Raw genomic sequence first — 27,865 nt, forward strand, 5'->3', positions numbered from 1 at the left:
CCGTCTGAAGTTTGCCAATGAACATCTGAATGATTCAGAGGAGAACTGGGTGAAAGTGTTGTGGTCAGATGAGACCAAAATCGAGCTCTTTGGCATCAACTCAACTCGCCGTGTTTGGAGGAGGAGGAATGACCCCAAAACACCATCCTCACCGTCAAACATGGAGGTGGAAACATTATGCTTTGGAGGTGTTTTTCTGCTAAGGGGACAGGACAACTGCACCGCATCAAAGGGACGATGGACGGGGCCATGTACCATCAAATCTTGGGTGAGAACCTCCTTCCCTCAGCCAGGGCATTGAAAATGGGTCATGGATGGGTATTCCAGCATGACAATGACCCAAAACACACAGCCAAGGCAACAAAGGAGTGGCTCAAGAAGAAGCACATTAAGGTCCTGGAGTGGCCTAGCCAGTCTCCAGACCTTAATCCCATAGAAAATCTGTGGAGGGAGCTGAAGGTTCGAGTTGGCAAACGTCAGCCTCGAAACCTTAATGACTTGGAGAGGATCTGCAAAGAGGAGTGGGACAAAATCCCTCCTGAGATGTGTGCAAACCTGGTGGCCAACTACAAGAAACGTCTGGATTTCTGGATTTTTTTTTTGTTATTCTGTCTCTCACTGTTAAAATACACCTACCATTAAAATTATAGACTGATCATTTCTTTGTCAGTGGGCAAACGTACAAAATCAGCAGGGGATCAAATACTTTTTTCCCCCACTGTAAGTGTTAAAAAAGGCTTTAAGAAGAAAATCTATTGAGAAGAATAGTAATCACTGATAAAAATAAATACATAATAATACAAAAAGTAAATGCACTGTAAAACAATTTTTTACCAATATTTTACCATGGCGAAATTACGGATGTAAAATCTCACACAGGTGATAGTAAAAGGCTGATTAGCAAATTAGAAATGCAGTTGTTCTTGTATAAAGTAAAGCAATCCTGATATATTCTCAGATTTATCGTCAAGTATCGATAACAATTTAGACGAATATATTTTGCTTGTGCTAACATCATTATTATGCTGCCATCCTTTCCTGACGATTTTAGAGGTTACTCACTGAGAGGGAACATGGAAAACATGGAAACTCATTAATTAAGTAAAATTAAACACAGAATGCACTGTGACTATCCAGGACCAGGGATGCAGACCACTAGTTTAAATGAAGCTATAAGAGGTGAATATAGAGTTGTTCCCAAAAATGTTGCATTCCTTGTTTATATGGGAAAAGGAAAGAAAAATAAACGAATGTACCTGACCAAGACTCCTAACATTACAATGATGTTCAGCTGGCTTTTCTCTTACTACAGCTTTTGAGCTAGTCGTGCTTGATGTTAGCACTAAAACTTTATGGATTACTCAACTAATATACAGTAATCAGTTTCTTCCTATAACTTAAGCAATGTTTTGTAAAGCCAGTAACAGCTAAAATACTCCAATCCACATTTTTGAATCATCCGATGTGTTAGGAGACATAAATGTAGACATTTTGTTATGAAACATAACAAAATGTCTACATTTATGTCTCCTAACATGCGAACACTTTGTGCAGATGCTGCCAGACCATTTCAGTGAAAATGCACAGTGTGCTACATGACATAAAAGTAGCCTTTGTTATAATTGAAGCAAGGTGTTGTGTGAAAATGCTGTATCTACTGTAACAGTTTTTTTGCACCTGTAAAATGTTTTATGGATTATTAAAACTTTTACTGTTTTTGTTGTATGTTTCTTTTTGGATGAACCAACAATCAAGTAGGAACAGAAAATAAGCATAAGGACATGCCTTTCACTGCAGGGGGCTTTTAAATGTTATTTGTGTTGTTTGATGAAAGAGCTTCCATCCTTTATTTCCAAACCTCAGGGGCCCTCATACCCTCCTGTAAGATTCAGCCCCATCTCAGACACACAAGAGAGAGAGCAAGACCACTGTCATGCACACATCTGCGTATTGATCCAGGAGTCTCAGCGAGGCGTTCAATTGACATGCAGTTGAGCAGATGATTGGTTAAACTTGGCTGAACATTCACTCACAGGCGCATACATATGTACACACACACACACACACACACACACAAGCATGTCAAAATCTAAGCTGTTGGTGTAGCCACTGCTTTATTTCTCTTGAAGACTAAGAGGATGTTTGCATGTAAAACAACAACATTTCAGAAAGGAATATAGAAACTTGACTTGAGTTCCATCTACTTTTCACTTCTCTTTCATCTCATGAGCTACTTTCCACTTACTTTCTGTTTTTGCACCATCATATCTTAAATAAATGACACACAATCTTACATAACCAGTCTCTGCTGGGTTTTCAGAGCACATTATGAAATATGTATGAATCCCAGAGCTTGCACCTTTCAATATTTGACAACATACTTAAATATGACAATATTTAAATTATACGTCTCCACAGGATTCAAGGTTTATGAATTCCCACCTAGCGCAGAATTGACATGCATTGAACTGCATTCAAACACTTCTATCTATATTTCTTAAGTGATTTTGTACCCAGTAAATATTTTATGGATATCCACTGGTATGTTTTCAGGACAGGCTTTCATGTTACGGATCTGGATACTGTTCCACGTTGTTGCTATGGTGATTCACATATTTCTACGGGACTGACAGGATTAGAAAGAAAACTACTGGAAACGTATCAGAAATAAAGGACATTACCAAATGCAAGCTAGGATTTTACAATTAAGACAACGTGTTAGGGTCTAAACAATGAGAATGAGATGCAAAGTGTTGCTGCTGATATTAATTGATGAAGCGGAAAAGCTGCACAAAGCAAAGCAGAGTGACATTTCAGACAGGAAATTCTTCAAGTTAGGCTAATAGCGACACCTAGTACTTTTTGTGTGTAGCACAGCTTATGCAGGAGCTGGTATGTCTTTGGCTGATCAGCAACCTCAGCTTCCAATGAACAGTAAGTGAAATACAATTAAACTTATCTGTAACCTCCTTTTAGTCCTTCCACTTCCTCAGTCTCCACCAACTTCTTGGTCGGACAGGGGAGTGTCATCTACTCTGTGACCTCTGTTATATTCCTTTTTCAGGTAGGGGTACATCAAAGGACAAGGCCAAAAGCCATACAATCCTTATTAAATAACATATGGAGAGAGAGATACAGGTAATCTTCACAATCATCTCATCCCACCCCAAGAGAGAGGGCAAGATGGCAACATTTAATTTTGCTCAGCATTTCTAAACAACACATGAGGAACTGTTTCAAGAAATGTATGTAAACAATTGTGAAAAACTGTAAATTGACTACTGAGTCTTAAAGCACTGTTTGGCTAATAATTATGCAGAAGTCCTTATATGTCTATAAAAATATAATAAATGATCACAATTAAATACACTAAACAAACAATATCACATTTATAGAATGTCTCGTCCAAACTGTATTTTGATTAATCAGAACTTATTATTATTCCATAATTATTGGGAGCTCAATTATATCCAGAATGTGGCACCGGTGCACCTTTACACCATGGTATAAAAAAGGGTGAAAAAAATATTATACTGTGTTGTGAATGATAAATTGCTCAACAATAGCAAAACTGCAGCATTAATATATTCTAATCAAAACTCATTTAGTTTCTAATTAGCTCGGATATACCTTGCAGCATTACTGTGAAAGTATTCATTTAAATTCATACTTGTAATTAAATACTTGTTATGGAATAAGAAATACTAACAATACAATTTGTGACCAGAAGAGGGAACCATAATTACACTTATGGTTAAAGCAACATTTTGTCTTTCTTTGTCTTTACATCGTAGTAGACCAGGGGCCAGATTAAAGCAAACTATAAAACTGTACATTACAGCAGTTGCATTTAGAAGAAAGTAACATCTTACTTGAAAATGAGTACAGTTTTGTAGCTTTCTGTTAGTGGGTACATCAAAGTTTTGATGTATTCCTGCCCAGCACTATTTCAGTTGGTATTTTCTAAAAGCCATGAGCATTTAGTGAGCAAAATGAATGTCCCTCAAAATTAAAATGCTCCTTCTGGTTAGGTGAAGACATTCGGTGGGTTAGCTTAAAAAATAAAAAGCCTTCAAAGAAAATCAAAAGTTAAGGTTATTAAATAGTATCCATATATAATGCACTTTGTGGATGAAATGAACACTGCAGATTTTAATCTAAAGCTTAGTTTATGTTTTTTTTTTGTGGAAAGTGGTATAAATCTGTCCTCTGCATCCACTCTGAACAACAATGGCAGTATTTGTCTGGTGTCTTTGCTTGAATGTTGTAATTTAGAAAATACTTGTTTAAATCCTCTTCTTTATACATAATACTAATGTGAGATAATCCACATAATGATCCAGACGGGTTGCAGAATTTCCCTTTTTTTGGGGGGTGGGGTGGGGGGTACTCAGAGTTTAAAATGATGGATTACTCTTAACTCTTTCCTTTAATCGGGTTTCTGTACAGCAGTGGGTGTAATCCATAATTACTCCCGTTCAGTCCCACTAATTTGATTGCAGCCATTGTCTTCTAGGGCTGGCATCGGTTACAAATACAATTATCCCCACTGACACAAAATGTATTTCACTTAAAAGTGCCATCTCCCGTAAAGGCAGGCTGTTAATTGAAATTAAAAATAATTAAATTGCAGTGTGGAGGCTGGTACTCTTATTACCACAGCCTGGTTGGTATTTGTTTTTAGTGATAATTACGAAAGCATGGACGCAAACAAACTCAAATTTATAGTGCCTATAAATGGGTAAATAACTGGATTTCCTGTGGATGGAATGCACTGCATATATTTTAAGCAGTTATATAAGGTAGTGAAGCTCCATATTGATCACTAAGCTGGGCAAGTCTGACCCAAATCCAAATAATTCTTTATGGAGAGGTATCTTTTCAATACTGCAGGATTCAACATCATGAAGCACTTTTCGATTTCATTTCTTAATAGGCCCTGCAGTTTACAATTACACTTGCACTTTAAACACAGAATGCTTTCTCCCAAACTCATAAACTCCTCCTTTCCACACTCCCATTATAGACGGATGCATGTCTTGGAAAGGACGATCAATATTGAAGCTGCAGCGGGCTCCGGTGTCTTTTTGGTCTGTGTCACAGAACTAACACAAGTAAACACTTAAGAAGCAGACATACAGCAAAACTTAGAAAGGCAAGTGCCTAAGATTGTTGGTCCAGTACTAGTCTTCCGCTGCCAAATTGCTCTACAGATATGGAGTGACTCATGTGATGTGAGACATATTGGATCCTAAGCATTAACAGTTATTGGACTTGGGAACTGACTTAGACACTTGTGGAAAAGACTAGACATGATTGATGCATTTGACAGCTTACAAACATATAACCTTTTTTCTCATTTAAGAGCCTTGCTAGACCATCTCAATGTGCTCAGTCTGCCACCCCAGGGCTTCCTGCTTGTGTTCACATTCCAACTTTAGTGGTTTCACAGTTATGACTTACTATTAACACTCTGGTGCATTTCAAAATGCTTCGTCTGGCGTACAAAAGTCTACATGGCCTTGGTTCATCACCTCTTGGGGCTCTTTTAGTCCATTATGTACTTACACCAAGGTCTTCTAATTTAGGAAAGCTCTTTGTATCAAGGATGAACTACAACCTTTGTAGGACTATGCTTTTCCCTAAAACTCTGCAATATACAATCATTTGGAGCTGTGAACTCTTAGCTTTCAACATATTTGACAAGCAACAATAGACTGAACTGCACGTTGAGCTATGAACAGCATTTGAATTGCCTTGTATAGGAGAAACTAATGCTGATGATGTGTAATCGGCACGCTCTATATACACTGTGCTTCAAGCAGTTTGTTTTTCCGGCTCTGGGATTACTGACACACCGAAAAAATGTAACACCTGAGAGGAAAAAAAAAAAAAAGACAAATGGATCTAACTACTGTTTTGAAATTTGCAAATCAAAGCAATTTTTGACACCACAATTAATGAAGCTTTCTGTTTTGACCCTGATGAGGTATGGATTTTGCAATATTAACAGATATGCAGAAGCATTTGTTTCGTGGGCCCCTAATAGGTTCTGTAACACCGAGTGCTAAATGAGATTGTGACAGAATGATGCAGCGGGCCTGGGTGATCCATGGTTTCCAGTAGTGCTTAATTTGAATTAGATTTACCTCTTGCTTGGGGATGAATGGGGCTGTGCAGTGGGTGAATTAAAATGAGATTTTATTTATTTTTCCTGGTACTAGACATCAAACACTGTCATCGCCCCCACCCCACTCAAATCATAAGGCAGGAAGTCTGATAAAAGATGCCCGTGGGCAGCCAATTCTTTATTCATATTCACCAGACTGAAGGGCACAGATTTTAAATATTACATCTGTGCCTGAGAGCACACCGTTTTATCGGAGAGCGTTAAATCAAAGTTTGTCCGTGATCCGGAGACGGCTGGTGTTCGTTCAATCCATCACTTGTGTGACACAGCTCGGCTAATGTGGGAGCACTGTGTACACAAAGGAAGAAATAGGGTAAACTTGATCAATAAGCTTGTTTTTCTTTGTCTCTCAGCTATTAGCTTCCTTTCCCTTTCTGAGAAGGACTGGTACCAGGTATGCTTGTAAAGATAGAAACAATCACTGTTAAGAGCCATTGTTGTGATCAAGAGGGAGATATAAAATGCTGCAAGTTAAACAGCATAGGTCGCTTGGTGACACACCAGACCCTGAGGTGTGACACATAAAGAACCCATTGATTTATTTTCCGTGTTGCATTTTAAACCAAATTTCAATCAGGTCTCCACATATTATAGCACACAAAATTACTCCACGCTGAATATCCTGGTCAATGGGCCGTTAAATTTGGCCGTTTTTGGAGCAAATCAGGCATATAATGATCCTGTAGAGTACAATGCTCGCCATTTAAAGTAATATATTATGGTCAAAATGTTCAAAATTGAAATGCAAGGGCCTAGTTTTCATATTAGAGTTCAAATTAGGTGGAGACATATGGGTGCACTTGTGTTGCTTGCATCCTGATGAAAAAAATGTGAAAAAAACATATCAGCATTTTGGAAAACTTTTAATGAGACTTCTTAACTAAAAAGCTGTATTTAGTTCCCTAGTTTTAATTCACTTCTTCATGTCATACATCTCAACTGCTATGATGTTCATTAAAGATACAGTACTGTTCCATTCAAAACTGAATTGGTTTCATCCATGAGCAACTGAAACAATTGAAATGGTTTATTTGCATTTGCCTTTAAGCCTCCATAAATTAATGGATATAAATGTTAAACTTTTTTTAAGAACAAGCGTGCATCTATATTTTTAAATTAGTCCATCCAGATATAGACATCTCATTATATGTGTCCCTTTTGCTGTCACAGTAATGGCCATTTGAATATAATTTCACATACTGGAAGCTGTGCTTCTGTAATAGAGATTAGAGCCATTACTCACAGCCAATATTTGATCCTAATGCTAATATAGCATAATGTGGAGGTCTCGCCATCTAAAAAGTTAGTTTTGAGATACTGAGGTGAGCAAATGAAACCTACATGTAAGCTCAACAGAACATATACAGTATTAAAAGCACAACTGTTATTAATACAACTACCTCTTTATTCAAAATGCGTGTCACCATTGTAGGTGACTTCGCTGAACTACATAGTCTGCTTCCTTGGTCCGTTGTCGAGCAGATCTGGCAAAAGTCTGGTGGTAGATGCGAATCCACTAATTAGTCCTCCGTTACTAGAACAGAGGAAGGCTTCTGACAGGTTTGAATAAGACCCTATTAAGAGTTTGAATATTAAGTGCGTGCACTCTGCAAATTGACATGGAACGTACCCCAGAGCTTCAGGGTGTCGTGCAGGGCGCACTCCCGGGTGATTGTTCTTGTGGGCGGCCACACACTGCAGACAGACTGGCATTCCCTCCTCTCTGTCTGCTTGTCTCTCAGCTTCTCACCGCTCTGACCCCGGCTGACTCCGAAAGGAAAGTTCCACTTGCATACTGCCAATTACTTCAAGTCATGTCTGAAGGCAATGACCTTTCGAGGAGTTCCAAACTACAGTTAGAGTCCTGTTCTGGGGGATTTCACGCTTCAAAACACTGTGCCACATACCGATGTATACTGCGAGTAGAGCCCTTTTTTGTGCTCTGATTTCTGCCACGTGCGGAACGGATTGTGTTGAAATTGTGCGTGACTGTTAATCTGCTCAAAGATTTTCACCCTGATTATAAAGCACTTCACACTTTGAAATGACTTAAGATTAAACACTTGCATTAGCGACACCATGTTGGGGTTGTTTTGTTTTGGTGCAGTTCTGGTTTGACACCATCTATGTACGCCATTTAAATACTGCTAACAGAAAGACACGTAACGGAAAGGTCTCATCTTGTACCTCCACCATTAGTTTATCTGTAAAAAATATAATTTTGATGCTGAATTAACACAAATTTTAAGTATTGTTTTATCTTTCAGTTATTAAACCTGCTTTAGTCTTTCCGTTTCAGCTTTTTCTAAAATTTCCCTTTTACAAAGATATAATCATAGTTGTTTGGAGGAACTGTATGGATACATAGATATTTGCACAGTGTGATAAAAAACGGATGCAAAATGTGAAATATTTTATTATGCTGCCACCCAGAAACAAAATAGTGCAGAGTACATGCAATACACATAAGAAGGATAACATGGGTTATGGGTTCAAGCTTTTATTTAATATTTAATGACTTGTCAACTTGGTCTATGCACTTGTCAAGAGGTATAGTAAAAGACAGCAATTCATTCTGGACAGTTGATCCGACTGAGATTAATTGCTGGCATAAGGTATTATTTTATTTATATTTCTTTTATCGCTACCTAATGTAACAAGAATTGGATGTTGTACTGGAACACAGTCTCATGTTTTTTTCTAAAGAGAAATAACCTCAAAGCCATCTTGACTTTCTGTTGGACTTCCTTCATCTCTTTTCAAAATTAGTCCAATGCCTATCAAATTGAAGCTGCGGGCACAATTATTCTATCAACTACCATAATGAGCAGTGATGATAAAACCAATCTTCATTTGAATATTTACTTTCAAAGAGTTCCTTTCTTTACAAAAGCGCAATTCGACAGAACCACCTTTCTTGTGTGTACATTTTGATTGATGCTGTTACAGAACAGTTCCTATATCTTTAAAGATAATACTGTCAAGTCAATTCAGAACTGAATAATATTTTTCTCACCTGGGTAAACATTTGTGGATATATTTATAAGCAGAAGTACTCCATGGCTTAACTCTGTTTCTAATGATTTCCTAGTAGGACTGAAATGTGTGGGATACTCAACGTTGGAAGGTCATGCAATTTCACATTTTCCATTAGTTCTGTCCAAGTTATATTTTATGCAGTGACTATATTTCTGTTATTAACAAATATTGAACATCTAGCAGACATCTGAAGGATGCATGGTGTGGTGCTGAAATGTTATTGGACTTTCATTCATTTCATTTAATCTAGAAATACAGATCTGCAAACGTTTTTCAGCCTGTTACACATCAAACGTTAACTAAAAAAAAATCCTATAAGAATGGCTTCTAAAGTGTTAAGCTAACCTGACAACTCTAAAAGGTTGGAACGACATTCTCTGAGACACACGTTATCTAGCAAAATGCTTATTTCCACATTGAATGGGGTACCAGCTGTAGGAGAGATGCAGTTACCACTGATGCCACCATGACTTGGAATTGCCCATTCATGTACCATTCAGTCTAAGGAGATCCTGTTTCCTATCAAGGCAAGGATCACTTAGCCAGTTCTTCTACCATCACCGAGTCTCCTTGCCAACATCCGAGTCATCCCTCACTGACTTTTAACCCAAGAGCTGAATAGCTAGATTTGAACACGCCACAGCAACAATGCAAAAGAGATTAAGACTCTTCCCAACTTTTTGTCAGGTGACCTTTCTTGCGGAAGCCATGCTTTTCCAGTTAGTCAGTTTGTCAGTGTGAAAATAAAATGAGCCGGTAGATTCTTCAACCTGAAAGACAGCGAATGTTAGAACTTATATGTGAGGACTGTATTTTACAGAAGCATCCAAATAGCACTTAATGTCCCAGTTGGAGGTTAAGTTTGACCCAATTAATAGCAGATACAGTTGGAACAAAAAATAAACTGGCCAGAGTTGCCTGGCCCTATAAAGTGATCCATGAGAGCTCCAGAGTTTCTCATAACAAAAGAGGAAAAGAGCAGATGTTCAGCACATCTCTTCCCCATACAGGTCATTGCCAGCCAAAGTCCTGTCCAGCCATTTGGTAGAATTTCAAGTTATGAGGATGATAGAAATCTCGGAGTCTCTGAATGACTTTTGGGTCAATTTTTGGATGTGTCCTGCCTTTGGTTTTCCCCAGGCAGTGGGGTTTACTGCTCCCCTCTGGCTTTTTCAAGCAGGGAAAGCCTTTTGTTTTGTTGAAGTAGAAATGTTTGTCCGTGATGATTCTCTGGAGACCAAGGAAGTCTTGAACTTTGCCCAGTTCGCCGGCAGGGTCACTTATCAGCCTTTCACCGTGGACAAAATGGATCTGCGACAGGGGGAAGTAGGCCAGCCACTTCTCTAGGTGCTGGGCATACATCCCAATCCACAGAGGGCTCCAGAGGGCATCTACCTGCCCTGTAGTCCTGTTCTTAAATGTCAGAGTCTCAAAACTTGGGATATCTGGTGTTTTGGAAATGATCTGAGTGTAATCTGAAATTGCTCTTGTAATGGGGTCTCTCACTACCACGATTAGCTTGATCTCCTTCGACATAGAATAGATACGTTCCGGGGTTTCGGCTGTGACAAAGTATCTTGGCGTCTTCTCCATAACTATCTGTCCGTCAAGGGCCTTGGGCATCATACTCCTGGAAAACATTACAGAAGAAGAAAAACAAGGTTTAATTGATGACTGCTGTTTCTCTGAATCTACATTCTGCAATGAATCACGGTTGAACTGAATTTTAATTATAACTGAAAAGCAAATAATGCAAAAGAGAGCAGCTACACATGTACTCTGTTCAGCTATAATTTTCTAAGAACTTTTCTTTTGAATCATGTACAAATAATTCAGTAGCTTGGCTATTTGTGTTATAACTCAAATGCCTTGTATGACTTTATACATAGTTTATTAACTAGGACGAATGATAGATGTTGTTTTGAAGACCTTAAATCCTTCACCAGGCTTGATTTGTCTAAGAAAAGAGCCAAATTATGTCTTGGGCATGACACTGATGAAAATGGCAGCCACGTATTTATCAAGAGGACTGTAAATGTCACTCAGAAAAAGGTCTACTTGGGAAATCTGAGAAATCATCAGAAATACAGCAATTTCCCACTTTCCTTTTATTACACAGGCTCTTTCTGCTGTAGAAGTCATCCTCTGTGTGACCTTTTTGTCTGGAGCTGTCTCCATATTGACTTCTGCATCAGACTCGCTGGTCAATAAGAAAACAAAAACATGGCCCGGTATTCTGATGGATGTTGCAGTGAATAAAAGCAGATTTTTTTCCCTCCATAAATTGATGGCTACTGTTCATATATAATTACAATCTGACATTTTTTTTTCAGGGTTGCATATGTCAGCTTGATTCATTATCGTCCCCCAGGGGTGTGGAAAGGTGTTGAATATGACTTGTGCTTCATGATTTACTAACACTGCAGCCAAGGCCAGGGAATGTATTAGGACTGTTGTTGTCACCTAACACAGAATTAGTTTTGCACTGGGTCTTTGGAGGGGTTATTTCTTTGTTGTTTTTTAGATTTTTTACTTTGATACTCTATAGGGGATTTAAACTTGTTATAAGCTGCATAATACTGTACACTGTTGAAGACAGTTGTGAACCAGTTGAATCTGAAATTTTCTAAACCCAAAAGTGAAATAATGGTATATTAAATAATACACTCAACATATTTATTACAACCAACGATGGCATATATATATATATATATATATATATATATATATATATATATATATATACACAGTGGGGGAAAAAAGTATTTGATCCCCTGATGATTTTGTAAGTTTGCCCACTTACAAAAAAATGATCAGTCTATAATTTTAATGGTAGGTGTATTTTACCAGCGAGAGACAAAATAACAACAAAAAAATCCAGAAAAACTCATTTCAAAAAAGTTATAAATTGATTTGCATGTTAATGAGGGAAATAAGTATTTGATCCCCTATCAATCAGCAAGATTTCTGGCTCCCAGGTGTCTTTTATACAGGTAACGAGCTGAGATTAGGAGCACTCTCTTAAAGGGAGTGCTCCTAATCTCAGCTCGTTACCTGTATAAAAGACACCTGTCCACAGAAGCAATCAATCAATCAGATTCCAAACTCTCCAACATGGCCAAGACCAAAGAGCTGTCCAAGGATGTCAGGGACAATATTGTAGACCTACACAAGGCTGGAATGGGCTACAAGACCATCGCCAAGCAGCTTGGTGAGAAGATGACAACAGTTGGTGCGATTATTCGCAAATGGAAGAAACACAAAATAACTGTCAATCTCCCTCGGTCTGGGACTCCATGCAAGATCTCACCTCGTGGAGTTTCAATGATCATGAGAATGGTGAGGAATCAGCCCAGAACTACACGGGAGGATCTTGTTAATGATCTCAAGGCAGCTGGGACCATAGTCACCAAGAAAACAATTGGTAACACACTATGCCGTGAAGGACTGAAATCCTGCAGCGCCCGCAAGGTCCCCCTGCTCAAGAAAGCACATGTACAGGCCCGTCTGAAGTTTGCCAATGAACATCTGAATGATTCAGAGGAGAACTGGGTGAAAATGTTGTAGTCAGATGAGACCAAAATCGAGTTCTTTGGCATCAACTCAACTCGCCGTGTTTGGAGGAGGAGGAATGACCCCAAGAACACCATCCCCACCATCAAACATGGAGGTGGAAACATTATGCTTTGGGGGTGTTTTTCTGCTAAGGGGACAGGACAACTGCACCGCATCAAAGGGACGATGGACGGGGCCATGTACCGTCAAATCTTGGGTGAGAACCTCCTTCCCTCAGCCAGGGCATTGAAAATGGGTCGTGGATGGGTATTCCAGCATGACAATGACCCAAAACAAGGCAAGGCAACAAAGGAGTGGCTCAAGAAGAAGCACATTAAGGTCCTGGAGTGGCCTAGCCAGTCTCCAGACCTTAAACCCATAGAAAATCTGTGGAGGGAGCTGAAGGTTCGAGTTGCCAAACGTCAGCCTCGAAACCTTAATGACTTGGAGAGGATCTGCAAAGAGGAGTGGGACAAAATCCCTCCTGAGATGTGTGCAAACCTGGTGGCCAACTACAAGAAACGTCTGACCTCTGTGATTGCCAACAAGGGTTTTGCCACCAAGTACTAAGTCGAAGGGGTCAAATACTTATTTCCCTCATTAACATGCAAATCAATTTATAACTTTTTTGAAATGCGTTTTTCTGGATTTTTTTGTTGTTATTCTGTCTCTCACTGTTAAAATACACCTACCATTAAAATTATAGACTGATCATTTCTTTGTCAGTGGGCTATCATATCATGGCATTAATAGCAATAGTCTTTTCTTCCGTCTTCCCCAAAAACCATCAACAAAAGCCAAAATCTGTTAGTGCTCTTCAGTGACAATATAGCAGTTCAAAAACCAGACAAAAAAAGGCATGCTTAAAATGTGTATAAATAAATTAAAACCAAAACCAAGCCATTTCCATCCAATGGCTTTCCTGCACACTTTCACAAGTGACAATGCCAGAAAACAACAACTTTGCTTCTCTTCATCCTAAGGCACAAACCTTGCAATGTACAAAGCCAAATGCTCATTTAAAGGGTCACTTTCGATAGATGGGTGGTCCTTAGAGTACACAAACTCAGAAAAAATACATTCACATTTTAGGATGTTCGCTTACATAATATTTAAGAGCATGGAAAACCTCCACACAGAGAAAAGCAGCTAGGTCCTATTTTAAATGTTAAGTTGTAGGTGTATCTTGGGCATTATGTCACTTCTTGGCAGCAAATTAGTAGCAAGCCCTTCTTCTCTCTAAGTGGTACTTTAAATGTGCATTAGTAATAAGGGCTGCTGGGCAGATGTGCAGCCGGCATTAATCACTCCAGGTTACTGACATACAAGAAAAAACAAATGGACTGAGGGGCCATTCTGCTCACCTACACAATGATAGTGGGCAGCAGATGTGACTAATCTACATTCCGTGGCTCGTGTACAGACAAATTCTGATGAATTCTTAATAAGGGCCTGAAGTACACCTGCTCTCCTCTATCTCAAGACTCCTGTAGTTGTCTGTGACCTCACTTAATTTGACTGTCATCCCGTAGATGGGCTTTTACTGCACCTGCTAGTCAAGATGCCTTACGAGCCTTTTGTAATTGTTTGCTTCCTCTCCGCTGCGCTTGCCTCTTTATCTCTTTAAAGCAGAGCCTTAAGTGTGATTCCTCGGGTCCAATACAGCGCTGTTCCCCATGTTGGAAAACTCAGAAAAGTGCCACTGTCTCCCTCTCCCAATCTGACTGCATCTCTCGAGTTTACTTGGACACAGATGATTGTTAAGCAGAACACAAGTTCACTATTAAGACTGGACATTAACATTTCTTAAAGTGAGACCTTTAGAAGAGTTATCTCCCCTTCCCTCTATCTTCATCCCTCTATCTTTATATATCTCTCTCTTTCTCTCTCTCTCTATATATATATATATATATTTGTATGTATATTATATGTGTGTATTTGGTAGTTCTGAAGTCTCGTTTAGCACCTTCTTTCATTTCAAAGCATACATTCATTCTGACAAGAAATCAATACTGCTTTCATGAGATAATAAGTACTATAACAATATATGGTGGTAGTCTATGGGTGCTGAAATTAACAGAAAACTGTCATGGGCTGTCAGAGCCTTCTTTTCATCACCTCTTATGAACTGACTGATCCACCCTTACTTCATTCCCCAGATCACAACTCATTTTTATAAAGCTACAGATATGCAATAGTTCCAATTAAATCATAACCTTCAAATTAGATGCTTCCTTTGCCACTGAAATGCCATATGTTACCACTTCAAAAGTGCACCAAAATCCAGCTGCAGTACAGACACATGAAGTGTGTCAGTAGCTAAGATTGATTCCAGAATTAAACAAATCTGTCATTTGCCCATACTTCTTCAAGTGCTTCAATGTAAGAGTCTAGAAACACATTATACAGTTAAGGCAAATTAAAGGCATGTATAGTCCAAATAGTAAGTGTAACAATTCAAACACATTTCTACTTAAAAATCAGCATCTACGTTAAAGACAGTGTATACATTTCCATTAGCAGAAAGTGATTTACACACTCTTATAGTCACATTCCTGAGTTTGTTCTGACTTATATTGTATCACATTTTATGTTCAATTGAAGAATAAAGAGCAGTTATGCAGGTGCAATACAGTGAAGGAAACATGTATGCACTCAAATAGCGCTTTTGAAATCAATGAGTGAATAAGTGAAGGGCAAGGTTAAATCTCAGCATCATTGGCAATAAGAGGTATTAGGTATCTAGGGCTTATTTCTCATCTGTATTTAACTACAGAGGTCAGTCTGAGAAGATGGAAAACAAAAACCTACACCTCACACACAACGCTATGAGGCCGTCCGGCATTCGTTCCAATCAATCCAAAAAATGACACTGGGCAAATAGATACATCTATATCCAAGCAGGACTCTTCTGCCTGCAGAGAAGCAGTGACTACGTGGCAGACAAATTGTGAGAGATGGAGAACCTAATGGGTTCAGTGTCCTGAGACGCAGCCGGGTCTCACCTTTCAGTGCGGCAAATGCATGCAACGTGACCTCATATCAATACTCCCAATCAAGATTAAGCATTTTGGAGCTCCGAATAAGGAGGGGTGTGCAGCAAATCCCTGGCCGTGATGCATTATCAATTACTTCATCAGGGCAAGCACTTATCCTAAAGACTTCCCTGTTTACCCACACCCATTATGAAGCCAAAGAGTCTATTAGAGATGGCCATCAATAATTTACAGATTTCTATGTTGTTGACCTATTCATCTCTCCAAGAGGCAATGTTCCTCACGCTCGATTCTCTTACCATAAGAGGGGAGAAGAGAGCTCTTTCTTTCTTCTTTAAATAACATTTTGATCATGTGGAGCTGCATGTGATATAACTGTAATCTCATGAGTAGGGGGTTAGAGATGTGCTTCACATGGAGAAAGGAAGAAAAAGAAAGTCCATTAGCAAACCTCCTCCATCCGGTCAGTTGGCAGTGAATATCTTCCCTCCGAGACAAATGCAGTCGCCCCAGAATGTTCTGCTTTTGTCCAGCTCAGAAAACAATGAGTGGCTTTCCATTTGCACTCATCCCCGACCCCTCGGAGCACTTGTGAACACAGAGAAAGGCACATGGACCGGAAAAAATCACAAACCACGCTTTGTGAGAATATAATAAATACTTCAGGGTTTACGATAATACAACCTGCTGTAGCTACTAGTGAGTTATTTCAGTTTGGACAAGAGAAGCCAAGTACTGTAGATTGCACAATATGCACCCAAGAAATACACAGGTGCATTTATAAATGCATGTGGGCATGAATACAGTGTATTCATGGGTGATGTCTGAAAGAGGTCATTTCAAATGGTCAACCATATACCATTTGTTAAGGGTACAATTAGACCAAAACTTGACAAAAGAGAAAGAAAAGAAAGAAAGAAAAGCTGACATTATCAGCAGTTTATACAACTCACAGGGATTCTTTCTGCTTGGATGTCTTTTCTCTTGTGTTAGCCTGCACTGGCGTACGTTCTGGTTTAATAACTGTGAGATCGCCCTACCATTGAACTCTTTATTAGAGATCCCCAGGTAAATGAAATACTCTGGTGTGCATATGACCTTAATTGGCCGCTAATTGCCTTTTTTTAGAAGTCTGCAGTTAAAACAAATCTAAAAAACTGCAGACTGCAGCAAATTGCCGTCCTGGGGTATAAAATGGGGAAAGCTGTAAAGGGTGACAAAGAAGGGAAAGTCACTGTTTACAGGAAAGTAAAGTGACCCTGTTTTAGAGCTAGTGTTTAGGTTTAAATCCAACACAAAGCCTGCTATTCCAAACCAAGTTCTTTCCCTCTATTTTAGAAGCCTGACAAACTCAGCAGTTGTTAAATTACTGGCTTGTTTTTTTTCCCCCTTTTCTTTCCTCGAAGCCCCATCGTTTTGGAAAGTAGATAACTTGCCCTAATTGAGCTGAAGTTCCCGATGCTGCTCCGTTTTCTCTGAGGTATACTGAATAAGCTAAGCAGCACTCTGGCTCTGCTCTGGGTATTGATTTCGATGGTGGTATGGTAATGCAGGTCTCAGCTGGCGAAAGGGCAGCAGGTGGACTTTGTACACAGAGCAGTTTGGATCCCCATCAGTGGCTTGCTGAGCAGAGGCAGATGTGTCGCAATTATTTCATCTTCTTCTTTGTGGGACACCAACAACAGCAGAGGGTTTGCGTTCACCACCCTTACACACACACACACACACACACACACACAAGCACGCACTCCCTTTAACCATCAAAACACACGCACACAAACATACCCAAAATTGACACAATGTTTTCTGGCTCATAATGGTACAACAATTCTAAATATTTTACAGACGTAATTCTGTTTGGGAGCTGTACACTTGTTTTGTTTTTATCCTCTCTCACGAGTTACAAGACAAGAGCGATTGAGTTCTGAAAACCACAAGGGGTGTATTTTTATTAGGGACAATATTAAACTTTCACTCATCCACCTTAAATTCCTCATGAAGTTGATTTACTGGTCTGATGAAACCATTGCCAAATCGGGAGAAATTTGCAAATTACATGCCAAAAAAGAGAAAAAACCTAGCATTCTACCAGTGAAAAGAACAAAAATGTGATTCCAATGATGTGCTTAACTTCATTTAAATTGTCCTTTTAAAGTCTGTGTTGCCATTGACTTTAATTTCTCTTCTTTGTTCATGAAGGGAAATAACATTGTACCCCAATACAAAACATAATAGTTCAGATACTAAGTGCTTCTGTCATTCTGTTCACATTATAGCAGGGTATTGATTTTAACCAGCTTGATACAATGATAGTTTAAGCAATAAAAGTAATAGTGTACAATTATACAAAGGAGATGGTGGGTGTGTGTGTGTGGGGGGGGGGGGGATTACACCCAGTCATCCATTTGGTTGCACAATAGCCATTAAAAACGCAGTCAATTGTAACCATGCCCTGTCCACTTCCAGCTCACATCCATCATAGGGGTCCCCTACGATGCTGCTTCTCCTAATTCCCGATGGTACCTTAATGAGGATTGAATTAAAAACCGACTGTCTGGACCGTATGGTGATTTTATAAAGTACAGGACAGTACTAGCAATAAGATGCACCTGTCCCTGGATTATGAAAATCCCGTGCTGGGCTGACTATAGTAAATCTTGACTAATCAGTGAAGTCAACTTTGCAAGAATCTACCCTGAATCATCAGCCCAACAAAACATATGGGACAGTCTCACCAAACCACTAACTCCCATCAACCAGAGCAAGTCAGCTGCTGCTCTTTTAAAACACCCCACTGGATACGTTAAATTCCACATATACCGTCTCCAATCCAATTCAATATTTGCTCAAAATAATTTTAATATCCATGTAGTCTATTTTCTACTACAAAATGTGCGATAGCCATTCAGATACGATGTGTTGCTCATTCAGGGTTAAAAACAACTGAACAAAGAAAACATTTCAAACTTTAAATGTCAGATTAATCATTCGGCTTGTTCCTTTTCAAATTACTTGCTTCTTCCCATTTTAAAATAGCAATGTAAAATCCCTTAATATATCTATTTTGTTTTTTTGCATGTGTTAAACGGATGCAAATATATTCAAAACCAGACATATAATTCACCCAAAAGACAGACACTCTCTTTCTAGAATAAAATAGCTCTTTGAAGATGACAGTGGAAGTGATTTATAAATGCTTTGTGGTTGAGTTGAAACAAGCGATTTTGGGTAAGTATACCTTAAAGGATGACTGGGCAGTTCTTTAAAAAAATTAAAAATAAAATCAATCTGTGTGTTTTTCTTTCAGATTTGGAATTAGCACCTCAAGTTTAATAAAAACATTAGTAATTTGTAAATATTCATGTGATTCATTTAAATGATAGATAAAGCTTTTCTGAAGGGGGTGCAACTTACTATAACAATATACAGGACTAAGACTGTCTGATACACTCAAGGATCAGACTGGTTCCTGGGCTTTGTTCATGATTGACTCCAATTCATTAACCTTGCATGTGTACATCACTCTAATACAATACAATGTAATTCAGAGGTCAGATGTTTGCTACCACATAATTTAATAAAACACTGATAGGATCCACTACAATAAAGTTGTATCAAACTGCACATACTCTTCAATTACAGTGCTTTGCAACGTTACAACACCCTCATCCCGATTCTGGTCAATTATCAACACAGATATGGCAAGAAAAACAAAAAACTAAAAGAAAACTTACGGGAAATCAAAGCTAGTTTCCGCAGTAATATGATATTTGGCTTTAAAGAAGAAACGGTCCAAACCACAAAGGACAGCCGAGTGTACATCAGTTGCCCTTTTAACCCCTTTTATCTTGTCACATGCACCACTGACCATGCAACTCTGCTATATTTCTGCTTAAATTGAACAGCAAAAAAAAAATATATATATATACATATACACAGTCTCTCTCTATGTATGTATATTGAATTGATCTCTTTGGAGAAACCGACAGTACTTAGAAGTGAAACATGACCTCCATCCGCGTGCCAGGCTTATAGCATTGCAGGATAAAACCCCTTGCTAATTGTAACTGAATCTGCACTGACCAAAGCTAACTGCTTTAATGCTCATATCAACTCAAGGTCAACCTGGGGGGCTATCGATTGAAGACACACTGTGAGCACAAAACTTGATTCCGTCTCTTTTCCCAGCTTTGTGAAGCTCTTATTTGCGCCCTGCAATTTATTAGGCCTTTTGTTTTTAGGGACTTTGAACTGAACCACTAATCTATGGGATTTATTTTCCTGTTTGCACAGTACAGTATTGAGACAACAATGGCTAATTCAACCTCTTATTAAATCTAGTAGGAATATTAATGGGCTGATTGCTTGACTGGTGAGGAGCAATCTTTGGCTACTGTATCCAGTGATCTCCTTGAAGGCACAGAGCACATGAACTGACCAGAGGACATCATTATCTCCTATAGTATAAGTGACCCAGGCTAAAGGTCAATTGACAAGTCCCACAATAATGTCAAGTTGTATGCAGTGCAGAGCGGTTCATCTGGCCGTGTGGCGGTGACAATCCATGCCAGAGCTGTGCTTTAAAGACACAGATTGAGGGGACTTGGCAGCTAGAAGTGTCCGTGTCCTGAAAGTCCCTCATGGATCATATTATTAGTCTATCTGACGATCTGCGATGTCATGCTGCAAGTCTATATCTGTTAGTTCATTTAGTATGATCAAAAAGCAATAAATGGAAACGTTTTTGTATGTTTCAATATCTGTACAAACCCTTCAGTTTTCTCTGTCTTATCAGTCTCCTTTGAGATGGGAATAGTAAGATGACAAAGGATATCAAACGAGTAAAAGGTCAGATTATTTTTAATGTTCCCTTTAATCTCATAATTAAAAGATGTTGCCTAGACAAAACCATTTATCAGGCTTTCAAAAAGAAATAAAAAGAATTGTGCGCTACCTACTCACCCATCTGATTTGAGAGGGGAGGTGATAAATGAGGGCCCAACTACACAGAAATAGCTTTATTCGTTGCAGCTGCGGAAACTGTGGTGGCCATGTCATTTGTCTTGTCCCTATAAACATCAATGTTTTCCACAGAAATTAACCACGTACATTGACGGCCCATAATGCAGCATTTAAATTAACGTTTTGCAAACAGAATGGAGAAAACAAGATGCATCACCCACTGCTGCAGCAATGCATCATTTATAGGTATAAATCTCTCTTGTTCTCAAAAAGGAAAATACATCTAGACTTTTATTAGCTACTAGTAAAATTGCATACTACTAAAATCAATTAAATACTTATAAATAGGTATACTGTGCCTCCAAATATTAATTATGCACCAGACATTGTAACAAATGCTAAATTAATGCTAAAGAACTGGATGCTGCAATGAATGTAAAAAACTATTTGCAGACAAACCTGACACCTAAAAACACCCACGTGTGGCACAACGTATCGGAAATGCTGTACTAATCCTTATCAGGGCTATATTTAAATAACATTAACCCATCTATCTTTAAGCATTAAGCTGTCTTTAACTGGCCATCTCTGCTGTGAAATCCTTGTTCTGTAGTTACAGACTTGTAACGTGAATTTCATGTATGTGGAGGAACTCATGAGTGAGATATACAACACGTTTAATTTGTTTGTTCGTTTTTTCTCCTTATAACACCTTCATTACTGAACAAGCAAATATTTAAAACAAGCTCTCATCTCCTGGACAGGAATAAAGTTTGGTATCCTGCAAAAAGCAAAGTTTTCTTTGAGAACACAATTGTTCTGTCACTCTAGAGCTCTTAGGAAAGTGACAATAGCTTCAGAGCAATGTGTCAAGCAATAAAGCAAAACTGACATAATTGCATGCTTCTGCATTCCTGAAATGATCAACAACATTTTATCTAATCACGCCATCTGTGTTAAAGTTGAATTAACTACCTCCATTTGCACCATTATTGTTTTAATTACCCAAGACAAATGCATTTATTATTGTTATTTTTTGGCGGGGGGGCGGGGGAATAAGCAAAAACTGAATCTAGGAGTGGAGTGTTATGTTTCTACCTCAAAAGAATATGAGAGACCTAAGTTTTAGTTATTTTCCCCACTGCTTTCCATGGCAATTTGCATAGTTCAGTATTCTGAAAATAAAGGTACTTTTAGCAAATGTGTGTGTGTATATATATATATATATATATATATATATACATTATTATGCTACACTTAATTAATAATATATTGATATGGACTAAAGTTTGCCAAAATATACTGACTAATAATACAGACCCTGCTGCATGCTTTACATTGTGCACCCCTATACCCAATACACACATTACTTTCATCACTGAGCTTGCACTGGATTCCTCTCTTTTTAACACAGATCACTGTACCTCAGACTTTGCCGACTTTATTTGGATTGCATATGTACAAATGTTGCTTACCCCTCTTTGTAAGAGTAGTCTTGTCTTACATAAATGTGTCACACATGTTGTGCTCTCTTTCACAGACTGCAAATTATGTGTTTTTATTAACTCTCTTTTACCTATATGCTCTTAACACAGACCTCTAGATAACACAGTGTTGCCAATGCCTGGCCCCGATTTTTAAATAAAGGGCAATACTTTGCGCTAGTCTCCTAAAACTAGAAGTTGAAAACCTACAACTTCCTAATATCCACAAAACTGGCATTTCCATGTAAGCAAGGCAGCATCCATTGGTATGAAGACATTTTTGTTATATCAAATTAACATGACTGAGTCATTAAGTTAAATTTAAAAAATGCAATTACCACAAATGCAAGCACACTACAGATGGATTCTACAACTACAAGAGGAGACAACTGTTCCTTTATGCAAATACCTCCTGGCAGGTCCTTTGCTGCTAATTAAACAATAACACCTACTACTGAGGCAGGCATTACCAGATTTTAAAGATAATTTGGCTGCTAATGGGATATACAGTGTCCATGTCTACCTTCCCAGTTTCATAAGTCCATGTATTATGTATTTATTTTCTATTGCCACTTCTTTAATATTACAACTTAGCATGACAATAAAGTCAAAGTGATACATATAAATGTCACTACACACATATACATATATAATACATGTGTGGCACGTTATTTATTTATTTACGACGCGGTCAGTTACTTATACACAAATAAAATGATGATGATTATTATTAATAATAATAATAATAATAATAATAATAATAATAATAATAATGCCGCCAAGATATTGATCCAGACGGAATCCATATATTCTCAAATGATCCACACTGTGGCGCATGTGATTAGTCCTATCATGGGACTTATACGTTTTACATTTATTTTATTGCAACATAAAGGTCCAGATAATGTATTTCCTTTTTAATATAATAATTATTGTAATACGAATCACATCTGAATTTAAAGTTACCTCCTATAATTTATTTCTAAATGTGTGTAAAGATTAAAACAAATGTGCACGGATGACGTTGGCAATATATATATATATATATATATATATATATATATATATATATATATATACTTGAGTAGTAAATACACGTTTTGTGTTTGCTTGCTTCTTAATTAGTATGTAAGTTGTTTTTAAAAATATTATTAATTAAGCATAATTAGCATTCTGTTGCAATTGTTTTTTGTTTTTAACAAACCAATAAAAAGTATCAGAAAACACAGTGAAATGCCTTTACGCACTTGGTAACTTATCTTCACAGTATTGTTAGATAGCGCATGGGGAAATAAACACGTCTAAATACACAAACAAAAAATCAGGGAAAACACGACCGCCTTGGCAGTGGACTTTGCAAGTGCAGGTCCTGATGAGACGCACGCTGAGTGTCTTTACCTGTACCAGGTGAGTCCCCGTCCATAGTGCCTGTCGAAGAAATGCGGCTCCGAGCCCAGCGCCCGGATGTCGGGGTGCAGCCGCAGAAACTCCAGCAGCGCCCGGGTGCCACCTTTCTTCACCCCGATGATCAGAGCCTGCGGGAGCCTCCGGGCCGCCGTCCAGTCCTTCCCCGGGTTGCTGCTCTCCAAACCTGGCGCACCTGTCCCCTCAGCATCCGGCGCCGGGGTGCCGACAGTGGGAGCGGTTATAAAGTTAGTGCCGTATGATCCATTCCGGTCGTGGTGCCACCCTGTGAAAACCAGCTCGGTGGAGAGCCTCATGCCCGTGTTGTCCGCGATGTCAGACTCGCAGCAGCCGGCCAGGAAGTAAAAGAGTGAAGCGCACAGAGTGCCAAGCGACAGCATGACGAGCAGTCTCTGCAGGAATCTCCGCACGTCCAGGTAAGGGTGCTGAAAGCTGGCCATCCCGCTAGGTGCAGGCAGGAGGCAGCCATTCTAGTCTGCGAACTTTAAAATGGGCTCGCATGTTCGGCGAGGGCATCACTGAGCGACGAGGACGGGCTCTTTAAACTCCAAAGTCCCAGAAAGTGTATAATGCGCTTCATGCTGCTTCACAACGACCCCCTGCAGATGCCCCCCCACCCCAAAGCCACCCCACACAGACACACACACCTCATTGTGTTCATGTCATCTCAGGACGCCTCCTGTGCGCGGTGTTTCGCCACCCTAAGCAGGACAGAAGATGCTGCGTTTCATTTCCCAGCGCTGGTTATCTTTCTATCTGAGACTGCCTTGCCTCTTTATACGTCCCCCGAGTATTCCTGTCCGGGACCGATCTCATTCATTCATGAAAATGTGCTCATCAGCCAATGCTGCACACAACCTGCTTTCATTGGAGAGATAGGACCAGAGGCGGGTTTATGCCACAGTCTTAAATGGCAGGAGAGAGGGAACAGTGTGTGTAGCGGGGGTCATGTCCATTTTGTGTACATTCAAATGACTGGGAGACTAGAAACTAGCACAGGTCTGTGTATGCTGTATTTTTACCACATAAGGTCAATATAGTTCTGTATTATGTGCCAAATTGTGGACTGGGCATAGCAACTGTTAACATCTAGGGCTCTATCCTTTTGATCAACCAGTGCAGAACTTGCCTTGAAAAACCTTTAAAATGCATCAATGACATATATCCCGGCTTCATTAAACGGTCTATAAAATTGTACCATGAATAATTTTGATCAGTAGCATGCCAAATAAGTTATAATATTGGAACATCCCTAAGCATGCTGAACATTTGCCTAGTATTAAGGCAAAAGAAAATATGTGCTTGTGGGAATCTTTAGAAAAGGAACATTATTTAGTTATTTTTCTTTTATTTACACTGAAGATAGGGAAGCAGAAATACACTCACCTAAAGGATTATTAGGAACACCATACTAATACAGTGTTTTTGACCCCCTTTCGCCTTCAGAACTGCCTTAATTCTACATGGCATTGATTCAACAAGGTGCTGAAAGCATTCTTTAGAAATGTTGGCCCATATTGATAGGATAGCATCTTGCAGTTGATGGAGATTTGTGGGATGCACATCCAGGGCACGAAGCTCCCGTTCCACCACATCCCAAAGATGCTCTATTGGGTTGAGATCTGGTGACTGTGGGGGCCAGTTTAGTACAGTGAACTCATTGTCATGTTCAAGAAACCAATTTGAAATTATTCGACCTTTGTGACATGGTGCATTATCCTGCTGGAAGTAGCCATCAGAGGATGGGTACATGGTGGTCATAAAGGGATGGACATGGTCAGAAACAATGCTCAGGTAGGCCGTGGCATTTAAACGATGCCCAATTGGCACTAAGGGGCCTAAAGTGTGCCAAGAAAACATCCCCCACACCATTACACCACCACCACCAGCCTGCACAGTGGTAACAAGGCATGATGGATCCATGTTCTCATTCTGTTTACGCCAAATTCTGACTCTACCATCTGAATGTCTCAACAGAAATCGAGACTCATCAGACCAGGCAACATTTTTCCAGTCTTCAACTGTCCAATTTTGGTGAGCTTTTGCAAATTGTAGCCTCTTTTTCCTATTTGTAGTGGAGATGAGTGGTACCCGGTGGGGTCTTCTGCTGTTGTAGCCCATCCGCCTCAAGGTTGTACGTGTTGTGGCTTCACAAATGCTTTGCTTCATACCTCGGTTGTAACGAGTGGTTATTTCAGTCAAAGTTGCTCTTCTATCAGCTTGAATCAGTCGGCCCATTCTCCTCTGACCTCTAGCATCAACAAGGCATTTTCGCCCACAGGACTGCCGCATACTGGATGTTTTTCCCTTTTCACACCATTCTTTGTAAACCCTAGAAATGGTTGTGCGTGAAAATCCCAGTAACTGAGCAGATTGGGAAATACTCAGACCAGCCCGTCTGGCACCAACAACCATGCCACGCTCAAAATTGCTTAAATCACCTTTCTTTCCCATTCAGACATTCAGTTTGGAGTTCAGGAGATTGTCTTGACCAGGACCACACCCCTAAATGCATTGAAGCAACTGCCATGTGATTGGTTGGTTAGATAATTGCATTCATGAGAAATTGAACAGGTGTTCCTAATAATCCTTTAGGTGAGTGTATATGGTCCTTCTGTCTATTGGAAACCCTCTTTTACCCAGCTAGTGAGGAGTGCTGACACAGTCTGAAATTGATTAAGCACAAATAGACCACAAGCTTCCTTTACCCACTAAAGCTCTTAACAGCCCAAGCTGTCTTGGTGTATTTTTGCCCCGAGACTGCAGCCTGGTCATCAAATCAGATCGTGGTCGCCTTGTTGGAACTATTCTTTCAGTGTGTCCCGTTGCAAGGTCACTTTTTTCAGTGAGATAAAAAACTAAGTTGATATGTCACCTACATGATTTAAAAGGGAAGTTACCAACAACTTGCTTAGCTGATATCAGTGGTCAGCTGGCTTAGCTGGGTTCTGATTGTAGCTATCCATCAGCAGGGCAGCCAGCATTGCTCCACAGTTAGCAGCAGAGTCACACATCTGTGCTGAGAATATGAAGCCATCGTTATTTCCATTGTATTCTAAATTGCATTTCGCTTGCACAGTTTATGGTGGGTTGGTAATGTCAATACTTGGCCAACATGAACCCAATGAATAAATTGATAGTAGCCCCATGGTGAAATCTGACCAATGTCTAATGTTTACATTTTCAAGTATTATATTGCTGGATTAATGAACCAATTCAATAGACCAAGGTTTTTATGCCATGGGATAAATTGCTTCACACAAAAGTGGAAGAAACTACACAATTGAAAAGTTAAACCCAAAAATATATATAATAATAATTGTCCATCATTTTTGGTGGAGATTTTTTCCTTTCAAAAAAGCCCTGTACATAAAGTTATAATATATGAAATGCTACAAAGAACTGAGAGGCTATTGAGAAAGAGTTCCAGTGGGGCACCAAGTGAACGTAGATGCTGCACTTTATTCTGGTTAATGTGAGAGGGGAGCCATTTCTCTACAAAACTAATGGGCCAACAGCAACAGTGAGAAGGCATCTATATTCTCAACGCATTTGAAGGGATGCATTGGGGAAGAGGACAATGATAAATCATGCGGTGGAGCTGTCTGCAGCGGAAGCAAGACAGAGACGGATTCATCTATCCCATACTATCAATTTCATTTTATTTATGTGTATAAACCGTTTATAATTTAAACTTAATAAATGACTGCTGTAGAAGTTTATATGTGTGTGTTGGGGAGGGGGGGTCTTTGAACAATGAATTCCCACAGTCTGTTTGCAAAACAAATCAAGAAGCCTGCAGCCGCTGCTCTGCCACTATTGCATGCAGAGACGTAGCACTTGATGGACCTTTCTGCCATCATGAAATCACAAATACATGTCAAACCATTACCTTCTACATTTTATTTTATAACTGCAAGGACTTAAATCTGTGTATTATTTAGGAACGGTGTGGTTTTAAGGTCAATGTGGTCACTGGTAAGAGTAGTGCCAATACATTGTGGTGTTTAATTGGAGCTACGCAAGTGCACCTGGCAGATTTGTGTGTGTCGGCAGGTGTGACACTGACAAAGTGTAAGCCTGGAGTTTTGGTCAAGTAATGGGTTGGGTCATTATGTGCTTGAGGGACCTATTTCTGTTTTATGAAGTTAGAATTCAACTTTTTTGGGGGTTTTCAAACCGCAGTAAATTGTGAGGGAGGAAACTTCAGTTGG

General features: G+C 39.3%; 1 protein-coding gene across 1 annotated transcript; it reads right to left on the reverse strand.

The window, feature by feature from the left end:
* Positions 1–8,510: 8,510 nt before the first annotated feature.
* Positions 8,511–24,273, reverse strand: hs3st3l (heparan sulfate (glucosamine) 3-O-sulfotransferase 3-like). Its single transcript, XM_066704718.1, has 2 exons — positions 23,625–24,273; positions 8,511–10,859 (listed from the first exon to the last, which is right to left on the reverse strand). Exons 1-2 carry the CDS (start codon positions 24,089–24,091, stop codon positions 10,241–10,243), a joined length of 1,086 nt encoding a protein of 361 aa, XP_066560815.1. The 5' UTR covers positions 24,092–24,273; the 3' UTR covers positions 8,511–10,240.
* Between the last annotated feature and the right edge of the window lie 3,592 nt (positions 24,274–27,865).

Source organism: Amia ocellicauda, chromosome 5, assembly GCF_036373705.1.
Source record: "Amia ocellicauda isolate fAmiCal2 chromosome 5, fAmiCal2.hap1, whole genome shotgun sequence".
NCBI lineage: Eukaryota > Metazoa > Chordata > Actinopteri > Amiiformes > Amiidae > Amia > Amia ocellicauda.